The following is a 20,869-nucleotide window of genomic DNA, read 5'->3' as shown; positions in this document are numbered from 1 at the left end:
ATATATGACCTTGGTGTGAGGTTATGTCTAGTACACTTAGAAAATGACACTTCAAGGATGAAAATCAAAGAAGATTGTCTAGTCATCTCAGGAATACTGTCTATAATACTAGTATGTTGGCACCACTTAGTTGCCCCACTAGTTTTAGGGAGACTAAAAGCCTAGACACCGTCTTTCGCTATATTCAATCATACACTTACAACCCCTTTTACTTTATTTCTGTTCTAGTTTAGTTTATTTTACGTCTTAGTTTGTAGTCTCATCAAAACTCATTTTTATTGTTGCTTTCCTAGCAACCGATGGAACAAATAGTTTTCAAAGTATGTTTTGGGTGTGAACGTAGTTGTAGAATTGGTAGTGTCTTTACATTTGGTTTCTTAGGCTCGACACTTATTTATCACGATTGCAATAGCTCCGTGCACTTGCAAATCATCATGCTCACGCGCCGATGAAAGGGGCCAACCTAGTAATCTACCCGACGGCTCCCTTTGTCAGGCTCGCTCACCCGCTCGCTTTATTTTGTGAATGCGCTCGCTCGCCCGCCCGCCCACTCGCTGTGTTTTTACGCTCGTTTTTTGCTTTTGTTGGTCTGCTATCTTTGTACAAAACCAGTCGGTTACAGTTTGTTCTCAAACATTTTACAAATGTTCGTGAATATGGAAACATGTTCAAGAATTGATTTGCAAATGTCTAAAAAATGTACAAGGTATCAAAAAAAGTTTGCGAATACTAAAATTATTCGAGTATTTTTTTAAATGATCACGAACTCAAAAAATGTTCGTGAATTTTAAAAAAGTTCACAAATCTGATTTTTTTTCAGGAATTTAACACAAAGTTTATTGAATTTGATAAAATGTTCATAGATTTGAAAAAGGTCCACAGATCTGAAAAAGTTCACAAACTTGAAAAATCTTTACGGTTTTGAAAAAAATGTTCAGGAATTTGGAAATTTTAAACAAAAAAATGAAAAAGGGACTGAAAGAAGGAAACTTTAGAAATAGGATATGAAAAATGGAAACAAACACATAAAAGAAGAGGAAAAGAAAAGAAAAATATGAAAATATGTTTGGAAGCTTCCTAAAACCGATGCGAAGGGAAGTCTACATGGTCCGAAACATCTAGTTTGTATGCTAGCTAAATGGGACGCCCATTCAAGCGCCCGCTTCGCTTTTGCCGTGCGAAAGTCCGACTATTTAATGCAAATTGTGTCAAATAGAATTTGCTAGCGTTATAGGCACCAAATAAGAATTCCATGTCACTTTGTGCATTATGCAGGAGGATGGTGACACATGAACCATATATGGGCGTCGGCCTAGTTTGCTTTGTCGCTATTGTCTTTACCGAGCGGCGCGAGGTAGCGTTTAACCATTTGTTTTCCTTTTTCAGTTCATTTTCTTTGTTTACTTTTGTTTTTAGTTTTATATCATAAATAAAAATCTAAACAAAAAAACTGAAAAAATTTATGAAAATTTTAACCACTCTTGAAAATTGAGACCATTTTTCTTAAATTAAAAAAAGAGAGAATAATGAAAAAATATAAGAATAAAAAAGGAACAAAGAAAAAACAAAAAGAAGTAAGAAATACAGACGCAGAAATCTCATGAAATCCTGAGTTATGTATTGGTAAGTGTGAACTGCTTGCCTGCTTCCAACAAAAAAACACAAAAAACTACTTGTGCAGATGCATTTTTGTTCGGCGTAGCATTTTTAGGTGTCATGCAATCAGTATTGTTTATTATCTCTTTTTTTGTACTGATGGAAGCATCCTTTTATGGTGCGACGGAGACATATTTTTTTAGGGGTCCGAAACATATTTATCCTTTTTTTTCGACGAAGGAAACATATTTATCCGATCGTGCGTGACAAGAACATGACCGTCTTTTCCAAGGCAGAAGTAGGCCGGCCCATAAGGTGCAAAGGCCCACAATTCGGAGACGGAGAGTATCGACGGTAAATATTCACAATCTCTCTCCTTGCGCTGGTTCTTCCCCAGCTGGGAAAAACCGAGTCTTTTCGTGCGCCTCGCCGCGCCGCCGCCAAGGGGACGCCAAGCCTCCAGCTGAAGGAACTCTGAGCCCGCACGACGCGATTCGACGCCGCCGTCCCATCGGTAACGGACTATCTCTTCATCTTTTTTGTTGGTCGACGAGAAACCAGATCCCCTTCTGTTCTAGTATAGTATTTTCACCCTAGACTAGATCCAAGCTGTTTCATTCCATCAGTTGAATGAGCTAGCTAATACTGATAGCAGTAGTTCTCTTTTTTGTTATTTTCCACATGTGTTGATTGCATCTCAGACCTCGATTTTTCCTAGGGTATGTCAGACCTCGATTGGGCGTTGAAGATGGATAGCAGCAGGGGGGAGGATATCATGCCGAGGGAGGTCAGCAAGGGGAGGAGAAGGGGGTTACACATGGCCACCGCACGAGATGGTTGCGCGGCATCGCTTCCCTACGAGATGATCATGGAGGTGCTGCAGTGGCTCCCCATCAAATCTGTCTTCCGCTTCCGGGCAGTTTGCCGCAGCCCAGCTGCGCTGCTATCTTCCGACGAATTCCGCCGCCTCCACATGGCAGCAGCTAAGGCTGCGCGGCGGCCGGCGCCACCAGCCAAGCTGATATACATCTCGCCTACCGCCACATTCGACTCCACCGCAGTCTACTCGTGTTCCTTCTCGCGGTCATCATCATCAGGCCGCCCCAGAGATCGCGGGGACTTACTGTTCACCATCGACGGTGCCCGTGGCAACTGTGTGGAAGTAGTGACGCCCGCACCGTGCCATGGCCTCACGCTTCTCTATGATGCTCTCGACACGGCCTACTACATCTGCAACGCGGCCACACGGGCTGCCACGCGTCTGCCGCCTTCCGCTATACGAGGATCCAAGTCCACCGCTGGGCTGGGGTTTGATGCCCACACAGACGAGCACAAGGTGGTCAGGTTGATCAATGGATTGGTTCATGAGAGAGACTTGAAGTTGGTGAGGTGCGAGGTGTACACGACTGGAGGCCGTTTTGGGGATTGTTGGAGGCCTGCTGCCAGAGGAGTACCCCCCAACCTGCGTGGATTTGCACACGCCGCTGTTAGTAATGCGTCTACCAACAAATTATCTCCTGTGTTTGCCAACGGTTGCCTACACTGGTTGATGAACCCTTCCTATCTCATCACGACTCCAAGTGTTGCCATCATGTCCTTTTCGGTTGCAGAGGAGACCTTCACATGTATCCGGTCACCAAGCGCCGCCGGCTTCCTGGTTGGCCTCATCAGGAGAGCAACTAATGGAGATGGATGAGCAACTATGTTTGGTTCGCAACAGAATCCCTCATGGTAGTAACACTTTGGAGATCTGGAAACTGCTGGACTATAGCTCTGGTGACTGGTTACTGAATCATCAAATTAATTTGTCGGGGCACCTGGCAAGAGATTTGCGTCAGTCACAAATTCTGAGAGTTATTGGATCTTTTCGTAGTTACAGGTCGACAAGGAAGAAGATAATCATCACTACTAGCATGCACAAGATTTTCAACAAGTATCAGAAAATGGTTCACACCTATGACCCTAGGTCTGAGGCTCTGGAAACCATTCTTTCAATCACAGAGACACACTCAATTCCACAATATGCTTGTCCTAGTTCAAGATTCGGTTTCATTCAAGAAACCCTTGCTCCCGTGCATAGAACAGATGAAGCCTTGTCATCTGACCTGGCAAAGGTGACTAGAGAGATCCTACTCCGCCTCCCAGCTAAATCAGCCATACTGTCCAAATTTGTCTGCAAGCAGTGGTTCAGATTGATTGAGAGTGAAAACTTCATTTGGTCATACTTTCAGCATAAGAACATGGACAAAAGACCTAAGGTCATGCTTGTGGTCAAGAGCACTGGACAGTTGGGCTTCAGTTTCACTCCATTGAATAAATGCCTACAAGAAGCTCCTAGTCACAGTACATTGCTTGATACGAAGGTGGTTTGCTCTAAGCCTTGCCATGGGCTGAACTTGGTAAGCACCGAGACGAAGGACTATCTCTGCAATCCATGTACAGGTTTCCACAGGGTTTACCGTAACCTGGGGCCAAATTTGCACCTTCCCTCGAGAATGCCTAAAGCAGAAGAGCATGCTTTTACAGTCGGCAATAAAAATGTTGGCTTGACTTTCAGCCCTTCGACTCGTCAACATGTTATCGTGGAAATCTTCTATCACCGGAAGGACTTCAAATCTCGTCAGTATGACATGACATGCGCGTTATACTGGTGTAACTCTTGGAGTGCTGCCCAACAGATCTCGGTACCTCCTCTGCCTGTGAATGATATGCCACCGGCCTATGTTGAAGGAGTGCTGTACTGGATGAGTGAACCAAGGTTGGGACAGTGCTGTGAATGGACCATTGTCTCTTTCAATCTTGCTAAAAGAACGTTTGATGTTGTCCCCTGTCCTTAGTGGTTTGCAAGATGGAATAGCAGAAACCGCTGTCGTGCATTTGTTGTTGAGCTCGAGGGAGTATTATGCGCTGTCCTAGCAGATCCAGTGGCAGACAAATTAGATGTATGGAAGCTAGAGCATGGCCAATGGGGCAGAGCATACACAATTAACCTGGAAGCATGTCCTGGCTATTCCCTCAAGACAAGTGTTGTGATGCCATTAGCTGTTGATCCTGATCATGGGAGGATCCTGCTCAACACTGGGAGAAAGATAGGTCTATATGATCCAGTAGAGCAAACAATTCTAAATCTGCATTCACTTGATCAGGTACAGGTTGCCAGTAGTCCACACCTTGAGATGCCTTCAACGTCATCAGGGAATAGTTTGACATGCTCCAAAGAAGAGTCGGCGGCAGAAATGAATAGAATGGACTCTGAAATTATACCTTTTGTTCCTATGTTATACGAGGAGAGCTTGGCATGTTACTCTTCTGTGCGCAAAGCAAAAATGCTGTGGTGAGACATTTTCAAGGCACCTACTCTACCTTTTTACTAGACCATAAAGGCGTGGCCATCTTAAGAAAATTTAACCTAAAGAATTATAGAAATATTCTGGAAAATTTTGAAATTTTTACTATTTTGAAACACCACAAATTTGGTTATATCTCCAGCCAGGATATTTATATCTTCCAAACACCAAACATCTAATTTAAGATAATAGAGCGCCGGTACATCAAGAATATGCCATGGCACACAACAGAGTTGGTTACACATGCAAAAGCTGGCCAAAATGAAGTTATACAACAGTACTTGTGTAATTAAGTACACGAACTGATCTCAAGTAACCAATGCATTATGTAATTGTCCATATAATACATGTCTTGTGCATGTGCGAAGAAATGCTCATAACCCAATTTTGCTCTGTCCACAAAGAACTCAACCTCCAATCCATCAGTGTACTGAAGCAATCCATCCAAAGTCTGAAATCTTCCAAAGTAGTGCAATCTGACAACGAAATCATCCTTGGGATCATCAACACTGGCTGCAGCTTCACAAATAAATAAACTTTGATCAGTACTAAACCGATGGACAACAAAAGTCCCCTCTTTTGTCCAACCTAAACTGCAGCATCAAAGAAAGTCTCATATTTTTCATCTGCTATACACCCCCTGTTCCTGTTCAACAAAAGACCCTCTACACCCTGTTGAAGTTCAACTATGACTCAAATCTGCCCAAAACCCTCAACAGAACTCCATCCTTTTTTTCCAATACAATCTGCACCATAGAAAAAGAATCCCCTGTTTTTTATCTGCTCTGCTATCCTGTTCCTGAACTATTGTGTTTTTTTGCGGGCTGGCATGTATGTCAGCCGCCGGCATGGACTATGGCCGCTGACATGAACTCTGGCCGCTGTCCTTTTTTTAGATTAAATTTGCTTTGGACGTGGATGAAAAATGCGTTTGTCAGTTGGGTGCACCGGTCGGACGAAGGCGGACAAACACGCTTACAACCGACTCAAACGGATGAAAAGCGAACAAAACTCACGTCCGTTTGTATCGCAGCATTGGAGTTGCTCTTGCTTCTAAATAGATGTAGACATTTGTAGCTCTCCCTATCATTGCGTTATTGTACTACCATGGTCACATGCATGTACATTAGCAGTCTGTCTAGCTCTAGCCATACAGAAGTTTCGGAGCTCTGGTCAGAGTGTTCATAAAACCCGCGAATCCCTGAACTTTTGGCCATACGATTGAGAGATCCAACAACATGTGTGGTGCCATGACTTTTTCAATTTTGAAATAATCAATGAGAGCCGTCGGATGGTGGGAATCCAATGGTTTATATGATGTGTTACTCGTACACTATATCGTGGTATGGAAATCTGCCCAAAACCCTCAACATTAGCTGCCCAAACCAAACTAATGTCCAATAGAGACCATCCTCAACATTAGCTTCCCAAATCCTCAAAAATCCACCTTTCAGCCGCCCACCACATCAGGAGCAGACAAATGAGAGCAGGAAAGAGGAGAAGGTCGTACCCACATCCATGACGATGGGAGAGAAGGGCGATGACGGGGAGGGCAATGGTGTCGGCGAAGGAGGCGAGGGGGAAGACAAAGATGAAGAGGAGAAGGAAAGAGACGATTGCAAAGGAAAGGAGGAGCAAAACCACCACGCGAGCAGGTAAAATCTTCAGCTGAATTACATGTTGGCAAGTCAGCACATATAGTCAGCACAATTTAACTCGAAACCACCTAAAATCAAGACCAAAATCTTCCTGCGGGAGATTTGTCCAGTTTTGCAAATTTGTGTGTGTGTGGGGGGGGGGGTAAATAAACCCGTTTTGCAGTTGGATGGGTGGGGTGGGGGGGGGGTGGGTATCTGATTAGGCACATTTTGGGGGTAAACTATATTTTCGAGCTTCTGTTGCATGCCCAATGGCGTTGGTGCGGCATCGGTGGCTAAGCTTTCAGTACCGATATAGGTGGTTGTTTAAGCAAAAGGAGGGGCCACGATATTCCTCCTACCATGCCCTCTTAATTATGGCTTGTGTGACCCAACCAAGTGAAAAATCATGCAAATACGAAGGCCAAATCTTAGTTAACGCCCAAGTGTCAAAAGTGGAGGCTGCGCCGGCACGCAAGCAAGTTGGGTCGGCCCAGTACGCTTCGTTGCATGCATCACTGTAGTTTTTTTTTATTGTGTGTTTGTTTTGTTGTTTTGTTTTTTCCTTTCTGGTTTTTATTTCTTTGTTTCTTTATCTTTCAGTTTTTCTTCTGGTTTGTTTTTTCTCTTGGTTTTTTTTGCACTTCTCCATTTTCAGCTATACCATAAAGTTTTTTTTTCAATATTCGATGATTTTTTTCCAGGTACTCACGGAACATTTTTGATAAACTTTTTAAAAATTTCATAACAAGGAACTTTTTTTATGTATGGTGAATTATTTTAACATACAATGAATACTTTTAAAATACAAACTAAAATCCTTTTAAATGTATGGCGAGCTATTTTTAATATACACTAAACATTTCATTAACATGCATTAATTTTTTTTCATAAACACACATCGAACATATTTTCAGAAAAAATGATGAGGGAAAAACCAAAGAGAAGAACACCCAACAAGCAGTTTTCCGAAGAAAAAATATATTTGAAAAAAACCCGCTCAGGTGAGCTCGCTAGAGTGGGCTGGCCCATTTTTCGCTCGCTTGCAGGCGTCAGCTGGAGTATTTGACGCCAATAGGAGGACTCAATGCAAAGGTCAAACAAATAAACAACCTACTCTTTCCTACTTACTAGTAATCGAGCACGTGCAAACACACGTTGTCGTCGTGGCAAAAAACATGCCCTTATAGGGTATATATACACCACCCAATGTTTACTTCCATAAAACATGTATAATATGATATTTATCATGATAAAATATCACAAGAATTTTGAGCTCATTGTCAGCATTATCAATAGAAATTATGCGATATCTGTAACTTCTCATACCTATATATTATACATGAGAAAATATTTCTTACATTGATTTTAAACCATGTATCGCTATAATGTTGAAGCATATGAATACCAGTTAAAGTAATAACTTTGGAAACTCTCGCCCTCTAATCTCAGTGATCATGCCATGGTCTCTTGACACATTTCCACATAAATGACAGGCAACACACATAATTGTTGTGTGAAGTGAGGTCTGATTATGCTCAAAGCGCGCACCTTTATGACCATGAATATAATGACAGTAGACACCTCCTCATAGAATCATGGTGCAGTATAATTAATCTATTGTCTCCGTAGTACACTATTCATGTGCAATGGCTTCGATAAAAAAAGTCTAATATAAAATCATGGGGAAACACTATAATCATTAAATATAAAAGGGAGAAAAATAATATACTTGTGTGGATGACATGGCATTTCACATTTGAGCAAGCAGTATAATCTTTGTTAACAGGGTCACCCTCACCAGATCGAGAAGAAGATGCACCCGGTTGATATAGATATGAGATACACCGATTTCTGTACAAAAAAGCAAATGCAAATTACAGACAATCGACAACAAATGATACATGCACCTTCTTTAGAGTACATATATATATCTAATTCTCTGTAAGTTCACATCTATAATTTTTATACATGATTGCAGTCCCTGTATTTTCTAGCTCTGTTTTTCTCATATGAGCCATTTCCTCATATTGCCAATAAAATAGCAGCTCCTGCTACTTTCATGGAAAAAAGGACTTGCACATACATGCAAATCAGAATGGATAGAGCATGGTTAAATATGGTACCAGTGACATTGAAGTGGTTACGTATTCGTAAGGCTGCTTAATTCCTACCAAGAGAACTGATACACACAGATCAGAGCATGGTCAATTTCTACCATCAGTCATAGCACATCATAGGCCAGCTTGAGGCAAGAATTTGGATCAGATGAAACACAAGTATGGAGAAACAACTAAAACAGTCAAAGTATCCACCCTTTACATACATACATATATTCTTCAACCACATAATCTGCTATCACTGTAATGTCAAAAAAGGAATATTCTGATCAATATTTTTTTCAATTATAGATGGTGAACCAGGAAAGCTGCATCATGTACCTTAAAAGTGAGTTCACAAAATGTATCGTGTATGTTCAATTAAGAGTAACCTTTGATTCTGAATAAAATCCCCATGGTGTGCCACTACTTATTACACAAACATGTGTGTCTAGATGATTTGAAAATACATAATGGATGCCGGAGTTATGGCAGTCAATCGAAAGAAATATAAAATGCAGTGGTTGCCTGCAATTTACCATTCCACTGGAACCATGTCGTCATGCACTATGGGGCACTATCCACAAACAATTCAAAAGGACATGAAATAGCCAGTTCAACCAAAGAAGGATTGTGCAAAGTAGAGTGAGAAGAGTACCCAAGTTTCTTCCCGATTAAATAATTCACATAAATTTTCATGATTAAATTGATGAACAATTCACATCAAGAAAATAACAGCAAATGTTCTTCCTGATTACATAAATCAACCATTCAGAAGAGAGTGAACGTAATTTGGTACTCCAGGTTGATACTGGCGAAGAGAGTAATTTCAGTATCTTGGTCATCCAGGTTTGATTGCGTCATTGTTTTATAAATAGAAAATTTGGTTTATCTGAGGGGACTACATTGCTGATATATATGCTGAACATCAGCCGGCACAGCAGTAACGCAATCATTATGTCACAATGCTCATTCGGCCATTCCCCTCCGATGGACACAGCCCAAGCACACAATTATTCACAAGGTTTCTGCATCTATGTCTAATCCAAAGTAACCTAGTAGTAATAAATCAATTAAATTCCCATCACCACGCCAAAGCACCAAGAGTCACCTTCATCCTACGCATGGAACTGCAGCAACAGATCTATGGCAGTACCCCGCCGCAGTTGCACGTCCAGCGCCGGCTCGGTGGTGGCCTCCGGTCCCACGCCAGCCCCACTCGAACGGGGCCTGAGGATCTATGAGGAGTAATATATATGGATCGATCTAAGGTAGCTCTCTGAAGTAGTAGCTTATACAGATCTCGGTACACGAATTTGGGAGTTCTTGCAAGAAAGGAAACTAGGTAGCTAAGGAACTAGGGTTGCCGCCGCCGGTTCGGCCTTGATCCTCTGGATGGAGAGCGCTTCGTCTGGGAAGGGTTTTGTAGGGGCGCTCGGGCTTCAGTTGGCCCATTCCGGCCCAACGTTGCGTGGGTTGGGCCTCCTGACCCGTTGGTGACGCGTAGTGGCGATGGAGCCACTGCCTGGTGGAGCCGGTCCGCCTGGGCTGCTAACATCCCCCTCTCCTTGAGACACGGCTTGCCCCCAAGCCGTCGAGTGCGGGAAGCGATCCTCCAGGGCGGCCTTGTCTTCCCAAGTATCGCCCATGCTTGTCAGGTTAGACCAGCGAACCAGGACCTGTTCGATCACTGAGTCGCGCCTCTTTTGCCATCTGGTTCGAAGGATCTTGACAGGAGTAGCCAAATCGTCAGTATTGATTGGAAGTTCAGAGTTTACTTGAGTACCTGGGAGGAGCGCCTTGCGCAGCTGAGACACATGGAATACAGGATGCACCGCAGCTGTTGGAGGGAGTTGCAGTTCGTATGCTACGTCGTTGATCTTGCGAATAATGGGAAAGGGCCCAAAAAACTTGAAGGACAGCTTATGGTTGGCCCTTGGAGCAACTGATGTTTGAATGTACGGTTGCAATTTCAGGAATACCTGATCGCCCACTTTGAATTGACGAAACGAGCGCTTCTTATCAGCTTGAGCCTTCATGCACTGTCTAGCTCGGTGAAGGTGTTGCTGAATGAGGTTCTGAGTGACCTGTCTTTCTTCCATCCAGGTTTGTAGGGAAGGAACAGAGGCCTTGGAGTTCGCTGTGATGCCCCAGTGGCGTGGCTCGTGCCCATAAAGTGCCTTGAAAGGAGACATGCCAATTGCAGAATGAGGAGAAGAATTGTACCAAAACTGGGCCAATGAAATCCAGAAGCTCCAGCGCCATGGACATGCATGTGTAAAACAGCGGAGGAATGTTTCAATGCATTGATTGACCCTCTCGGTTTGGCTGTCCGTTTGCGGGTGGTTGGCCGTGCTCAGGCGCAGCTCCGTGCCAGCGTACTGAAAAAGCTCCTTCCAGAAGTGGCTTGTGAAGACAGGGTCGCGGTCTGACACTATTGCTCCTGGGAGTCCATGCAGCTTGTATATCTAGGACATGTACAACTGGGCCACCTTCGCTGATGTGTACGGGTGCGCGAGTGGCAGAAAGTGAGAAAATCTGGTGCGTTTGTCGACCAAGACGAGCAAGCATTTGAACTGGCTGGACTGAGGCAATCCATCAATGAAATCCATCAAGATGATGTCCCATGGCTGTTTGGGGATAGGTAGAGGTTGCAACAGACCTGGGGAAGCAGTTCGGTCTGGTTTTGCTTGTTGGCAAACCTGGCAACATTGCACGTAATGTTTGATGTGCACTTTCATCTTTGGCCATGCAAATAGACGGTGGATGCGTTTGTAAGTCACTGGAAATCCCGAGTGGCCGCCCAAAGGACTGTCGTGAAAGGCTGTCATTATTTTCTGCTGCAGCTCGGTGGATCCTCCCAGCCAGATACGGTCACGAAAACGCAGCAAGCCCTGGTGCAGACTGAACCTTTTCTTGGGATCTTCTCGGATGGCAAGCTGTTCCAGCAGCTTCTGCGCGTGCGGGTTGGAGTTATAGCTGGCCAACACATCTTCGAGCCATGCTGGCCTGCACGAGGTGATAGCGTATAGGGTTTCCTCCGGATTCGATCTGGAGAGCGCGTCAGCGGCTGAGTTATCCACACCCTTGCGGTACTTAATGCAGTAACGGAGGCCAAGAAGCTTGGTGAAGGCTTTTTGCTGCCATGGGGTCGACAAGCGTTGCGTTTCCAAGTGCACCAGGCTACGCTGATCGGTTATGATGTCAAATTCCGCATGCTGCAAATACGGGCGCCACTGATCCACTGCCACGATCACTACAAGATATTCCTTCTCATAGGTGGATAAACCTTGATACCGCGGACTAAGGGCTTTGCTCATGAAAGCTACTGGGTGGCCCCCTTGTCGGAGAACTGCCCCCACTCCATTGTCGATGGCGTCAGTTTCGACCGTGAACTTCTTGGAGAAATCCGGAAGCGCCAGAACCGGCGCTGAGATCAGATAGGACTTGAGGGCTTGAAAGGCAGACTCTGTGACAGACGACCAGACAAAAGGAGTACCTTTCTTGAGGAGATTGAACAATGGTGGCGCAATGATACCAAAGTTGCGAACAAAGCGTCGATAGTAGCCTGCAAGCCCGAGGAAACGCCTGACTTCTTTGACATATGTGGGTGTTGTCCAGCTGGCTACTGCTGCTATCTTGGAAGGCTCTGTCGACACACCCTGGGCGCTGATGACGTGTCCAAGGTACGAGAGCTGCTGTTGTCCAAATTCGCACTTGGATAGTTTGACCTTCCATTGGTCCTTGCGGAGCAGCTCAAGAACTTGACGCAGGTGTTCTCGGTGTTCACGCAGAGTTTTGCTGAACACTAAGGTGTCATCGAAGAACGACAATGTACACTTCCTGTTCACGGGCTACAGTGTGGTTGTTATTGCACCGTTGAAAGTGGCTGGACCCCCCGCGAGACCGAACGAAACCACCTTGAACTCATAGTGCCATGAATGAGTTTGGAACACTGTTTTGTACTCTTCCCCTTCCGCAAGCCGGATATGATGATAGCCGGCACGTAAGTCAAGCTTGGAGAACCAGCAAGCACCGTGTAATTCGTCCAGAAGTTCCTCGATCACAGGTACTGGGTACTTGGCAATACATGTGAGGGTGCTGAGCTGCCGGTAGTCGACACACAGTCGCCATGTGCCATCTTTCTTCTTAACAAGGATGACCGGTGATGAAAAGGGGCTGGTACTGAGCTGTATAACTCCAGACCTGAGCAATTCTGCAACCTGTCTTTCGATCTCATCCTTGTGTTTTGGCTTGTGGCGATAAGGTCTGCTAGAGAAGGGTTGGGCGCCCGGCACCAATGGAATGTGATGATCACAACTGCGGCGTGGTGGTAAACCTTCCGGTTGCTCGAAGACGTCTGCAAACTCTGCCAACACTTCCTGCAGACAAGTTGGTGTGGTCGTGGCTGTTTGTGTGTCGTTAGAGATGGCAAACAAGCACACCACATGTGTGACAACATTGTTTCTGCATAAACTTTGCAACTGTAAGGCGTTGATGAGAAGGCAGGTGGTAGACTCAGCTTCATGCCCATGGAGAGAAACAGATGTGCCGTGCTGGAAGAACTGCAAGTGCTTGGCGCGCCAGTCCACGGTCATGGGGCTGTGTGCCTCCAGCCAGTCCATGCCAAGTATAGCGTCGTAGGCGCCCAGTGCCAGCACCTTCAGGTCGGTGTTGAAATTATGGCCTTGAGAGCACCACAGGCAGTTGGGAACGACAGCTAAACAGATCAGTTCCCCACCATCCGCTACCCGCACGCGATATGCGCGAGGAAGAGGTTGAGCGCCCTGTATGGCTTCCGCGAGGGACTGGTCGATGAAGGAATTGGTACTGCCGGAGTCCACCAACATGAGCACTTCGCGCCCTTGCACCCAGGCGCGGAGCTGAAACGCCTTGGCTGACACACCACCGGAGACGGCCGGGCGCGATATCGCCATCACCGTGTCGTCAGGCTGGGGCAGCTGCGTGTCGATGGTGTTGTCGAGGCCGAAGAGGTCGAGAAGTTCCTCAACGACGTGTAGCTGCACCGATGTGGGGCACACATGATCTTGTCCCCACCTTTCTCCGCATTTGAAGCAGAGACCGAAGAGGTCGAGAAGTTCCTCAACGACGTGTAGCTGCACTGATGTGGGGCACACATGATCTTGTCCCCACCTCTCTCCGCATTTGAAGCAGAGACCCCGTGTTCGTCGGTACTCACGGAGCGTCTTGAGCTTGGCGGAGTCCGCGCGCGCTGCTTCCGTCCCACGGCGATCAGTGGCCACCGTAGGTGTCGAGTGGCGCATCGGGGGCGGTGGTAGTGGCAGTGGCACGGCTGCTCGAGGGGCCGTGTCCGGAGGTTTGGGCAGATAACTGCACGCGCCTTCGGCCACTTCTTCTTGGAGCATAGCGAGAGCGCACGCCATGTCCAAATCAGGGGGGCGCTGCACCATCACCACGGCTCGGATGTCGCTCCTCAGCCCCTCCACAAAACGAGTGAGGAAGAAATAAGGATGAATTGAATCAGAGTATGAATTCAAGTGCTTAATAATTAACTCAAAGCGCTCAATGTAATCAACCACTGTGGACGTTTGGCGAACAAAGTAAAACTGGCGTATCAGCAGCTGGTGGCGATCATGGCCGCACCGCGTGCACAACAGCGAGGTGAATGTTTCCCAATCAAAATCGCCCAAACGCTTCTGAATGGACTGCAGCCAAATTGCTGCTGCTCCAGAAAAATTGAGCGCTGCCATCGGTACCCAAAACGAAGATACGATTCCAAACATGGCAAAATACTGCTCGCAGAGTGTTTTCCACAAATTGGGGTTCTCCCCCGAAAACTGTGGAAACGTGATCGAAGGGTGCGCCTGACCCAGGCCCGTGAGCAACTGATTGGCATGGGAGAAGGGGGGTAATGGGGTCTTGAGCTGACCTTTGGCCGAGAGCGGTGGCGGCGTCCCGAGAGGCGCCACCAATGGCCCCCGATGTAGGTGAAGTGCGCCGTGGCCATCGGGCCCTGTCTGGTCGACCATTGCGCCCGCCGCTGGACCGATGGGGTCGCCGGGCTGCGTCAGCGCGGAGGGGCGCGTCTGCTCCTCCTCGTGGCCTTTAAGGGTTGGTGGTGGTGTTAACTGGAGCGCGGCCACCGCCTCGCTCAGATCCGTGACGCGGCTCTCTAGATCTGGGCGCCACGCGAGCAGGTCGTCGATCTTCACGGACTGGGCTTGCATCGCCGCCGTGTTGGCGTCCAAGGAATGCTTGAGGGAGTCCAGATAAGTCTTGACGGCGGGATCCATGGCTTCGAGTTGCTGGCGACCTTGACGACCCCGGCGGGTTTCGATGATCTGCGCCAGTGGAAACGACTCCGAGGATCGATGTCTCTGATACCAGATGTGAGGAGTAAGATATATGGATCGATCTAAGGTAGCTCTCTGAAGTAGTAGCTTATACAGATCTCGGTACACGAATTTGGGAGTTCTTGCAAGAAAGGAAACTGGGTAGCTAAGGAACTAGGGTTGCCGCCGCCGGTTCGGCATTGATCCTCTGGATGGAGAGCGCTTCGTCTGGGAAGGGTTTTATAGGGGCGCTCGGGCTTCAGTTGGCCCATTCCGGCCCAACGTTGCGCGGGTTGGGCCTCCTGACCCGTTGGTGACGCGTAGTGGCGATGGAGCCACTGCCTGGTGGAGCCGGTCCGCCTGGGCTGCTAACAGGATCCCCCGATAATCGCCCCCCCCCCCGCCTCGCCGCCATCCGCCATAGGCTGATCGTTGTCGGACGGCACGGCGGCAGGCGCGTCGAGGCGGGAGAGGAAGCTGTCGATGGCGGCGCGAGCGTCGCGGAGGGCGACCGCTGCGGGGAAGCAGAAGAGGACTATGCTCACATCCATCAATGGGCAGAGGGCGACCAGCGGCGAGCGGCTCCAGGGGCGGACGACTCCGGCTCTAGCGGCGACCCGCAACGGCTCCAGCGGGAGCGGCTCCCGCGGCGGTTCCTGCGACGACCTATGGCGGCTCCCGCGGCGAAGGCCGGCACCGGCGGCTAACGGCTGCGGGAGTTTGCGGGGCGGCGAACGGCTCGGGAGGAGGAGGAGGAGGTAGCGAGAGGTCGTGGGGCCGGGGGCTAGAGATCATGCGCTGTGAACGGTTTGTTTTTTAACGGCGGGGCTGGGTTAGCGATGGATGGTTTGTTATTGGCTTATAATGCGTGGTTTGCAGTGTTAAACATCGAAAGATTAAGGGCCATTAGATCTTGCTGACGGATAAATGTGATTATTTGGATCTGCTCCTCTCTGTTTTTTATAGGGGTAGTAGATAAATATGTTTGGGTGATCTGAAAGAACTTATAAATGTTTGAGTTGGTTCCAACGTTTTGCTTGTTCCAACCCTGACAAGTGGGGCCATGCAAATCTATAAACCTAGAAGCAAGGGAACTATCCTAAATCGTCATATTTCATGCACCTCCTCTCGCACCAATCCCCTCCTATGCCTCCCATCGCCCAATCTCCCTCCACCGATCTCCGGTCTCCATCTACCTGGTTCAAAATTTAGGCCCAATATAATGGCTACTCTATACCTGCAAAAGCTAAAATTCAAGTCCAATAACGGCTGAAGCTCATTGAATCTTCAGAATGAACCTTGGTATTCTACCTTACTAAGTTCGTCTAGTCTATAGACCTTGTCTCAATTCGCCTTGCATGTAATAGTAGAGGCGTCCTTTGTCCATAGCCCGCAATTGATAAACCAAACAATCAGGGTGAATTAAACCATGTCCGTATATACTCCCTCCGTTCCTAAATATAAGTCTTTGTATACATCCGTATGTGGTCTATAGTGAAACATCTACAAAGACTTATATTTAGAAACAGAGGGAGTATAACTTAGCCAAACTGTGTTTCACCTTATTTTTTCCGTAGCGTGGCATGGGCGTCTAAGCAGACTGAAGAGTAAAACGAGTAACTTCAGAAGACAGCAGCACGAGCTGGAATGCGCAGCAGAGCCAGCAGGCAGGAACTGGTGGAAGCATCAACGTACGGGCTCTAAACATGAGTATAAGCCGTCAAATCGCTTTGCATTAGGTAAAAGTTCCTTCGATTTAGTGGCCGAGGCTGCAAAATGGTCCTTGATAGGCAAGTGAGCCGCAGCTTTCTGGTTCCTTAAATCATTGGGTAACTCATTATGCTAGGCCGCAAGTAGCATTAGTCCCACGCCACTGCTTACCAAAGATAATCAAACAGGATAGAAACCCTGCAGTTAATCAGTTCGGTGCTACCCCAAAACCACGGCAGGTTCTGAGGACGAGTGCAATCTCTGTCCACATGCTTTCACCCCAAAAGCACCGCAGCCTTTCCTTCTTCCTTGAACTTGGATTGCTTCAGGTTGTAGAAACAGGATCGAGTGTGGTCAGCATCGTAATAAATTAGGAATTCTGGAAGAAGCAACAAGCAACAGCGGCCTCCCCAGACGGCAGAAACTTGCATCGGGTAAGAACTTTGCAAGCAGACACAAAATTTCAAACCATGATGCTTGAAGAAATTCTATGAGCAAATGACAGAAACCCGATACTCTTGGCGATGAAATTTCGATGCACGGTCTATCGGTCAAATAAAAGAGAGGGTCTCAGACCCTGTAATTACAAATAATGCTCAGTAAGATGGAAAAAAACAGATATAGTTTGTACGATCATACAGTCATCGCATTAGCATCACACTCTAGCAGGGATGATGATGAGGATGCTAAGATTTCCTTTTTCATCAAAAGACAAGGGGAAATGCCAAAAAGCCACCACCCAAAGCTGTCAATTAGTTTACTGGCTCAAGATAAGATCCAGTACACTCAATAACATGTAGGCGCCGTCCTTTGAACCAATAAAAAAGATGGCAGTACAAAAAGGTACCAGGCTCACTAAATATGCAGGTGCACGCGTAACATGGTGGACCGAACAATATCACCAAATCCATCTTTCACACAACGATCCGCCGATTAAACAACGGCCCGCTACACCGCAACTTCTTCATTACGGGTAATTTCAGACCAAGGAGCTGGGAGCGTCCTGAGCCGCTGAACATGGTGGATTCATTTCAAATCAGCTAAGAGAATATTGTTGTCGGCACATGGCCAGCTATGCGGCCATCTGTTTATCTTGGGGAAAGACGCAGGCGGTACAAAAAATCGTTTGTAACCTGGGGAGGCTCGATGGTAATGGCAGAACAAGACAATGGTACTACCCCATGGAAATATTTCTCGGCGACATGTACCAAGCATCCTTTCCTGGTCCTAGTATTGGCACAAACGTAAAATGTAAGGCAATACAAAAGGTGAACTCCAGTCGTCCACAGCAACTGTGAGCTTGTGTCATGTAAAACATCCAGCAATTATGAAATTATAATGCAAGACTCCCAATCTTCCATTAGAATCAAGCTGCCAACCCTGGTAAGAAAAGAGAAGAGGAAATAGCAACCGTATGGGAGCATTTTGGTCCAACAAGTTGACAGTGGTTCAAACTCATCAACAAACTTGGCACACGAGCTAAATTCGAGCCATTTTCATCTTGTTGGACCAAAGTGGTGCTACGCAAACCAAAACGCATTCGCAGAAGTAATTGTGTACACTGTTATCCACTAGTTCGATGATAAGTAGGGCAAAAAGGAACACATATCAAGAAGACATCAGCAAGCAGTAAAATAAGGCTTCACGTATATCAAACAAGATGAAAATGGTTCAAACTCATCAACACACTGACAATGGTTCAAACTCATCAGCATACTTAGCACACGAGCTAAATTCCAACCATTTTCATCTTGTTGGACCAAAGTGGTGCTACTCCTGACAAAAACGCATTCACAGAAGTACTCCCTCCGTTCCAAATTACTCGTCGTAGAAATGGATGTATCCAGAACTAAAATACATCTAGATACATCCATACCTGCGACAAGTAATTCGGAACGGACGGAGTAATTATGTACACTGCTATCCTGTTAGCTCACTAGTTCGATGATAAGTAGGGTAAAAAAGGATCACATATCAAGAAGACATCAGCAAGCAGTAAAATAAGGTAGAGATTTTATCAGCTGAAGCATAGTGGCAGCAAGGCTGAAGCATACCTGTCACCTAAGAGAAACTACATACTCCCTCCGTAACGAAATATAAGTAGTGATCTAAACGCTCTTATATTTCTTAACAGAGGGAGTACATATCAGCTGAAGCACAGTAGCAGCAAGGCTTCACATAAGGTATACATTTGATTCGGAAGAAATTATCAAGACAAATCAGTCTGAAATTACACTTCACTAGCTGTCGCTGTGAAGCAGCCAAAAACACAAGCAACCTCTCCTATACGGTTATACCAGTGGAGGATCCTAAATCTTAATGTACACTTGCAGCTCCAATTCTCTATCTCAACTCGCCTATCATCTAATCACAATAAATAACTAATCCACCTCGCAGAGCACATTTTACACTGAGCAAACAAGCAGGTCCAAAAAGAAAAGCATAACGTCGAGCACGTTGCCCGCATCCTAGGAAGCTGGCCCCTAATGGTAGAACACGACGGGCGGGACAGCCAGGCCAGTGTCCTTGAGGAAGGGGACTACCTGCGGGCGCTCGGCGAGGTCGCGGTAGAAGGCGTACTCCGCCTCGTAGTCGTGGAGGTCCAGCTCGTTCTTCTGGTTGCTGTGGTAATGGTGCTTGGCGTCTGCCACCTTCCCGAAGCCGAACACGCTCACCCTGTCGCACACCCCCACCGCGACCATGATGGCCTGCATCCCGGACGAGTAGTGGAACAGCGCCGCGTCGTGCGCGCCGTTCCAGTCCTCGACGGCGCGGCCCGTCTCGGCGACGAAGCGGCGGAGCGAGTAGTACTTGACGATGCGCGCGCAGAGGACGTCGAGGCGAGGGTCGGTGACGGAGATGGGGGCGTCGTGGGTGGCGAGGGAGGAGGCGTTGCAGGCGGCGACGTCGAGGAAGTGCGCGGCCTGGCAGATGTAGAGGAGCACGGGGACGCCGCTGCCGTAGGGGTGGCAGAAGCAGCCGGGGCGGCGCGCGCAGAGGTGGAGTATGTTGCTGTTGATGAAGGAGAGGTTGGTCTTGGCGCCGACGTGCGCGGTGTAGCCGACGACGCGGGCGTTGTTGAGGCGGAAGACGGCGTGGTGGGAGTCGATGAGGGCGCCGTGGGCGTGGCGGAGGAGGATGCCGCTGTTGCCGACGACGGCGCAGGAGGGGATGCGGGCGGGGAGGGCGAGCACGGCGGGGAGGTCGCGGAGCACGGCGGGGTCGTAGCGGCGGAGGCGGTGCCAGGAGCGGAGCGCGCGGCGGAGGGCGGGGTCGAGGAGGAGCTCCTCGCGCGGGAGCGGGTGGAGGAGGGAGTCGGCGTGGTCGCGGTCCGCGTGGCCGCGGCGGTGGACGGGGAACTGGTGGTGGCGGAGGTGGAGCGGGTGGAGACGGTCGCGGCGCCAGGCGCGGGCGCGGGCGCGGCCCGAGGCCGGGAGGCGGCCCTCGAGGAGGTCGTCGACGTCGCGGCGCAGGGACGGCTCGGAGCCGTCGAGGGCGGCGAGGCGGAGGAGCGTGGCGTTGAGGCGCGCGGGATCGAGCGGCGGCGGCGGCGGGGCGAGCGCGGGGGCCGGCGGGGCCAGCGCCCGGCGGAGCGCGGAGGGGAAGGAGGCCGCGCCGCAGAGCACGACGAGGAGGAGCGCCGCGAAGGGCCCCCGCAGCGGCCGCTTCATGGCCGCCGCCGCAGCAGCCGGGGGCTAAGTGGGCCGGGGCCGCATCGGGGGATGATGCGCATCTGGGGGGTGCGAGCGCGAGCCCGAGCCGATCGAGGTCCGGGCGGCCGGGGGCGCGATGGACGGGTTCGGGTACGGCGAGGTGTGGGTAGGAGCGAGCGAGAGTGATTTATTTGTAGGTGGTTGGACTTTGGGTTCGGGGAAACGGGGGATCCTATGTGTCGTTGTTCTTGTTGGGTTCGAGCAGCGTCGGGAGGAGCAATGATTCTGTTCTGTGTGTGTGAGGGACGCAACGTGACTGCACGAGGCCGTGGCACGGGAGAGATGATGGGCGGAATTGTTTGCGTGTTGGCCCTCTGTCCCGGTGAAATTGGCACTTTTGTCCTCTTGGACTGGCGCGGCAGGGGTAGTCCTTTTCGAGAGTACGTCTAGACATACCATAGCTTTATTTTTATTTTTTTTGAACTGGCCAGCATTGCTGGTGTTTCATTGATT

The 20,869-nt window shown here is 48.2% G+C and overlaps 1 protein-coding gene and 1 pseudogene across 1 annotated transcript; one reads left to right on the top strand and one right to left on the bottom strand.

The window, feature by feature from the left end:
- Positions 1-1,977: 1,977 nt before the first annotated feature.
- LOC125545345 lies at positions 1,978-5,022 on the top strand (annotated as a pseudogene).
- A 13,854-nt stretch (positions 5,023-18,876) lies between these two features.
- LOC125545344 (sialyltransferase-like protein 1) lies at positions 18,877-20,626 on the bottom strand. The gene has a single exon (XM_048709261.1). It carries the CDS (start codon positions 20,372-20,374, stop codon positions 19,187-19,189), a length of 1,188 nt encoding a protein of 395 aa, XP_048565218.1. The 5' UTR covers positions 20,375-20,626; the 3' UTR covers positions 18,877-19,186.
- Between the last annotated feature and the right edge of the window lie 243 nt (positions 20,627-20,869).

The sequence above is a fragment of the Triticum urartu genome, chromosome 3 (assembly GCF_003073215.2).
Source record: "Triticum urartu cultivar G1812 chromosome 3, Tu2.1, whole genome shotgun sequence".
NCBI lineage: Eukaryota > Viridiplantae > Streptophyta > Magnoliopsida > Poales > Poaceae > Triticum > Triticum urartu.
The sequence above is the reverse complement of the archived record's forward strand: the minus strand, read 5'-3'. Positions and strand labels throughout refer to the sequence as shown.

Excerpts from the sequence above, each read along its gene's own strand:
- LOC125545344 (XM_048709261.1), bottom strand. The coding sequence starts at position 20,374 with ATGAAGCGGCCGCTGCGGGGGCCCTTCGCGGCGCTCCTCCTCGTCGTG.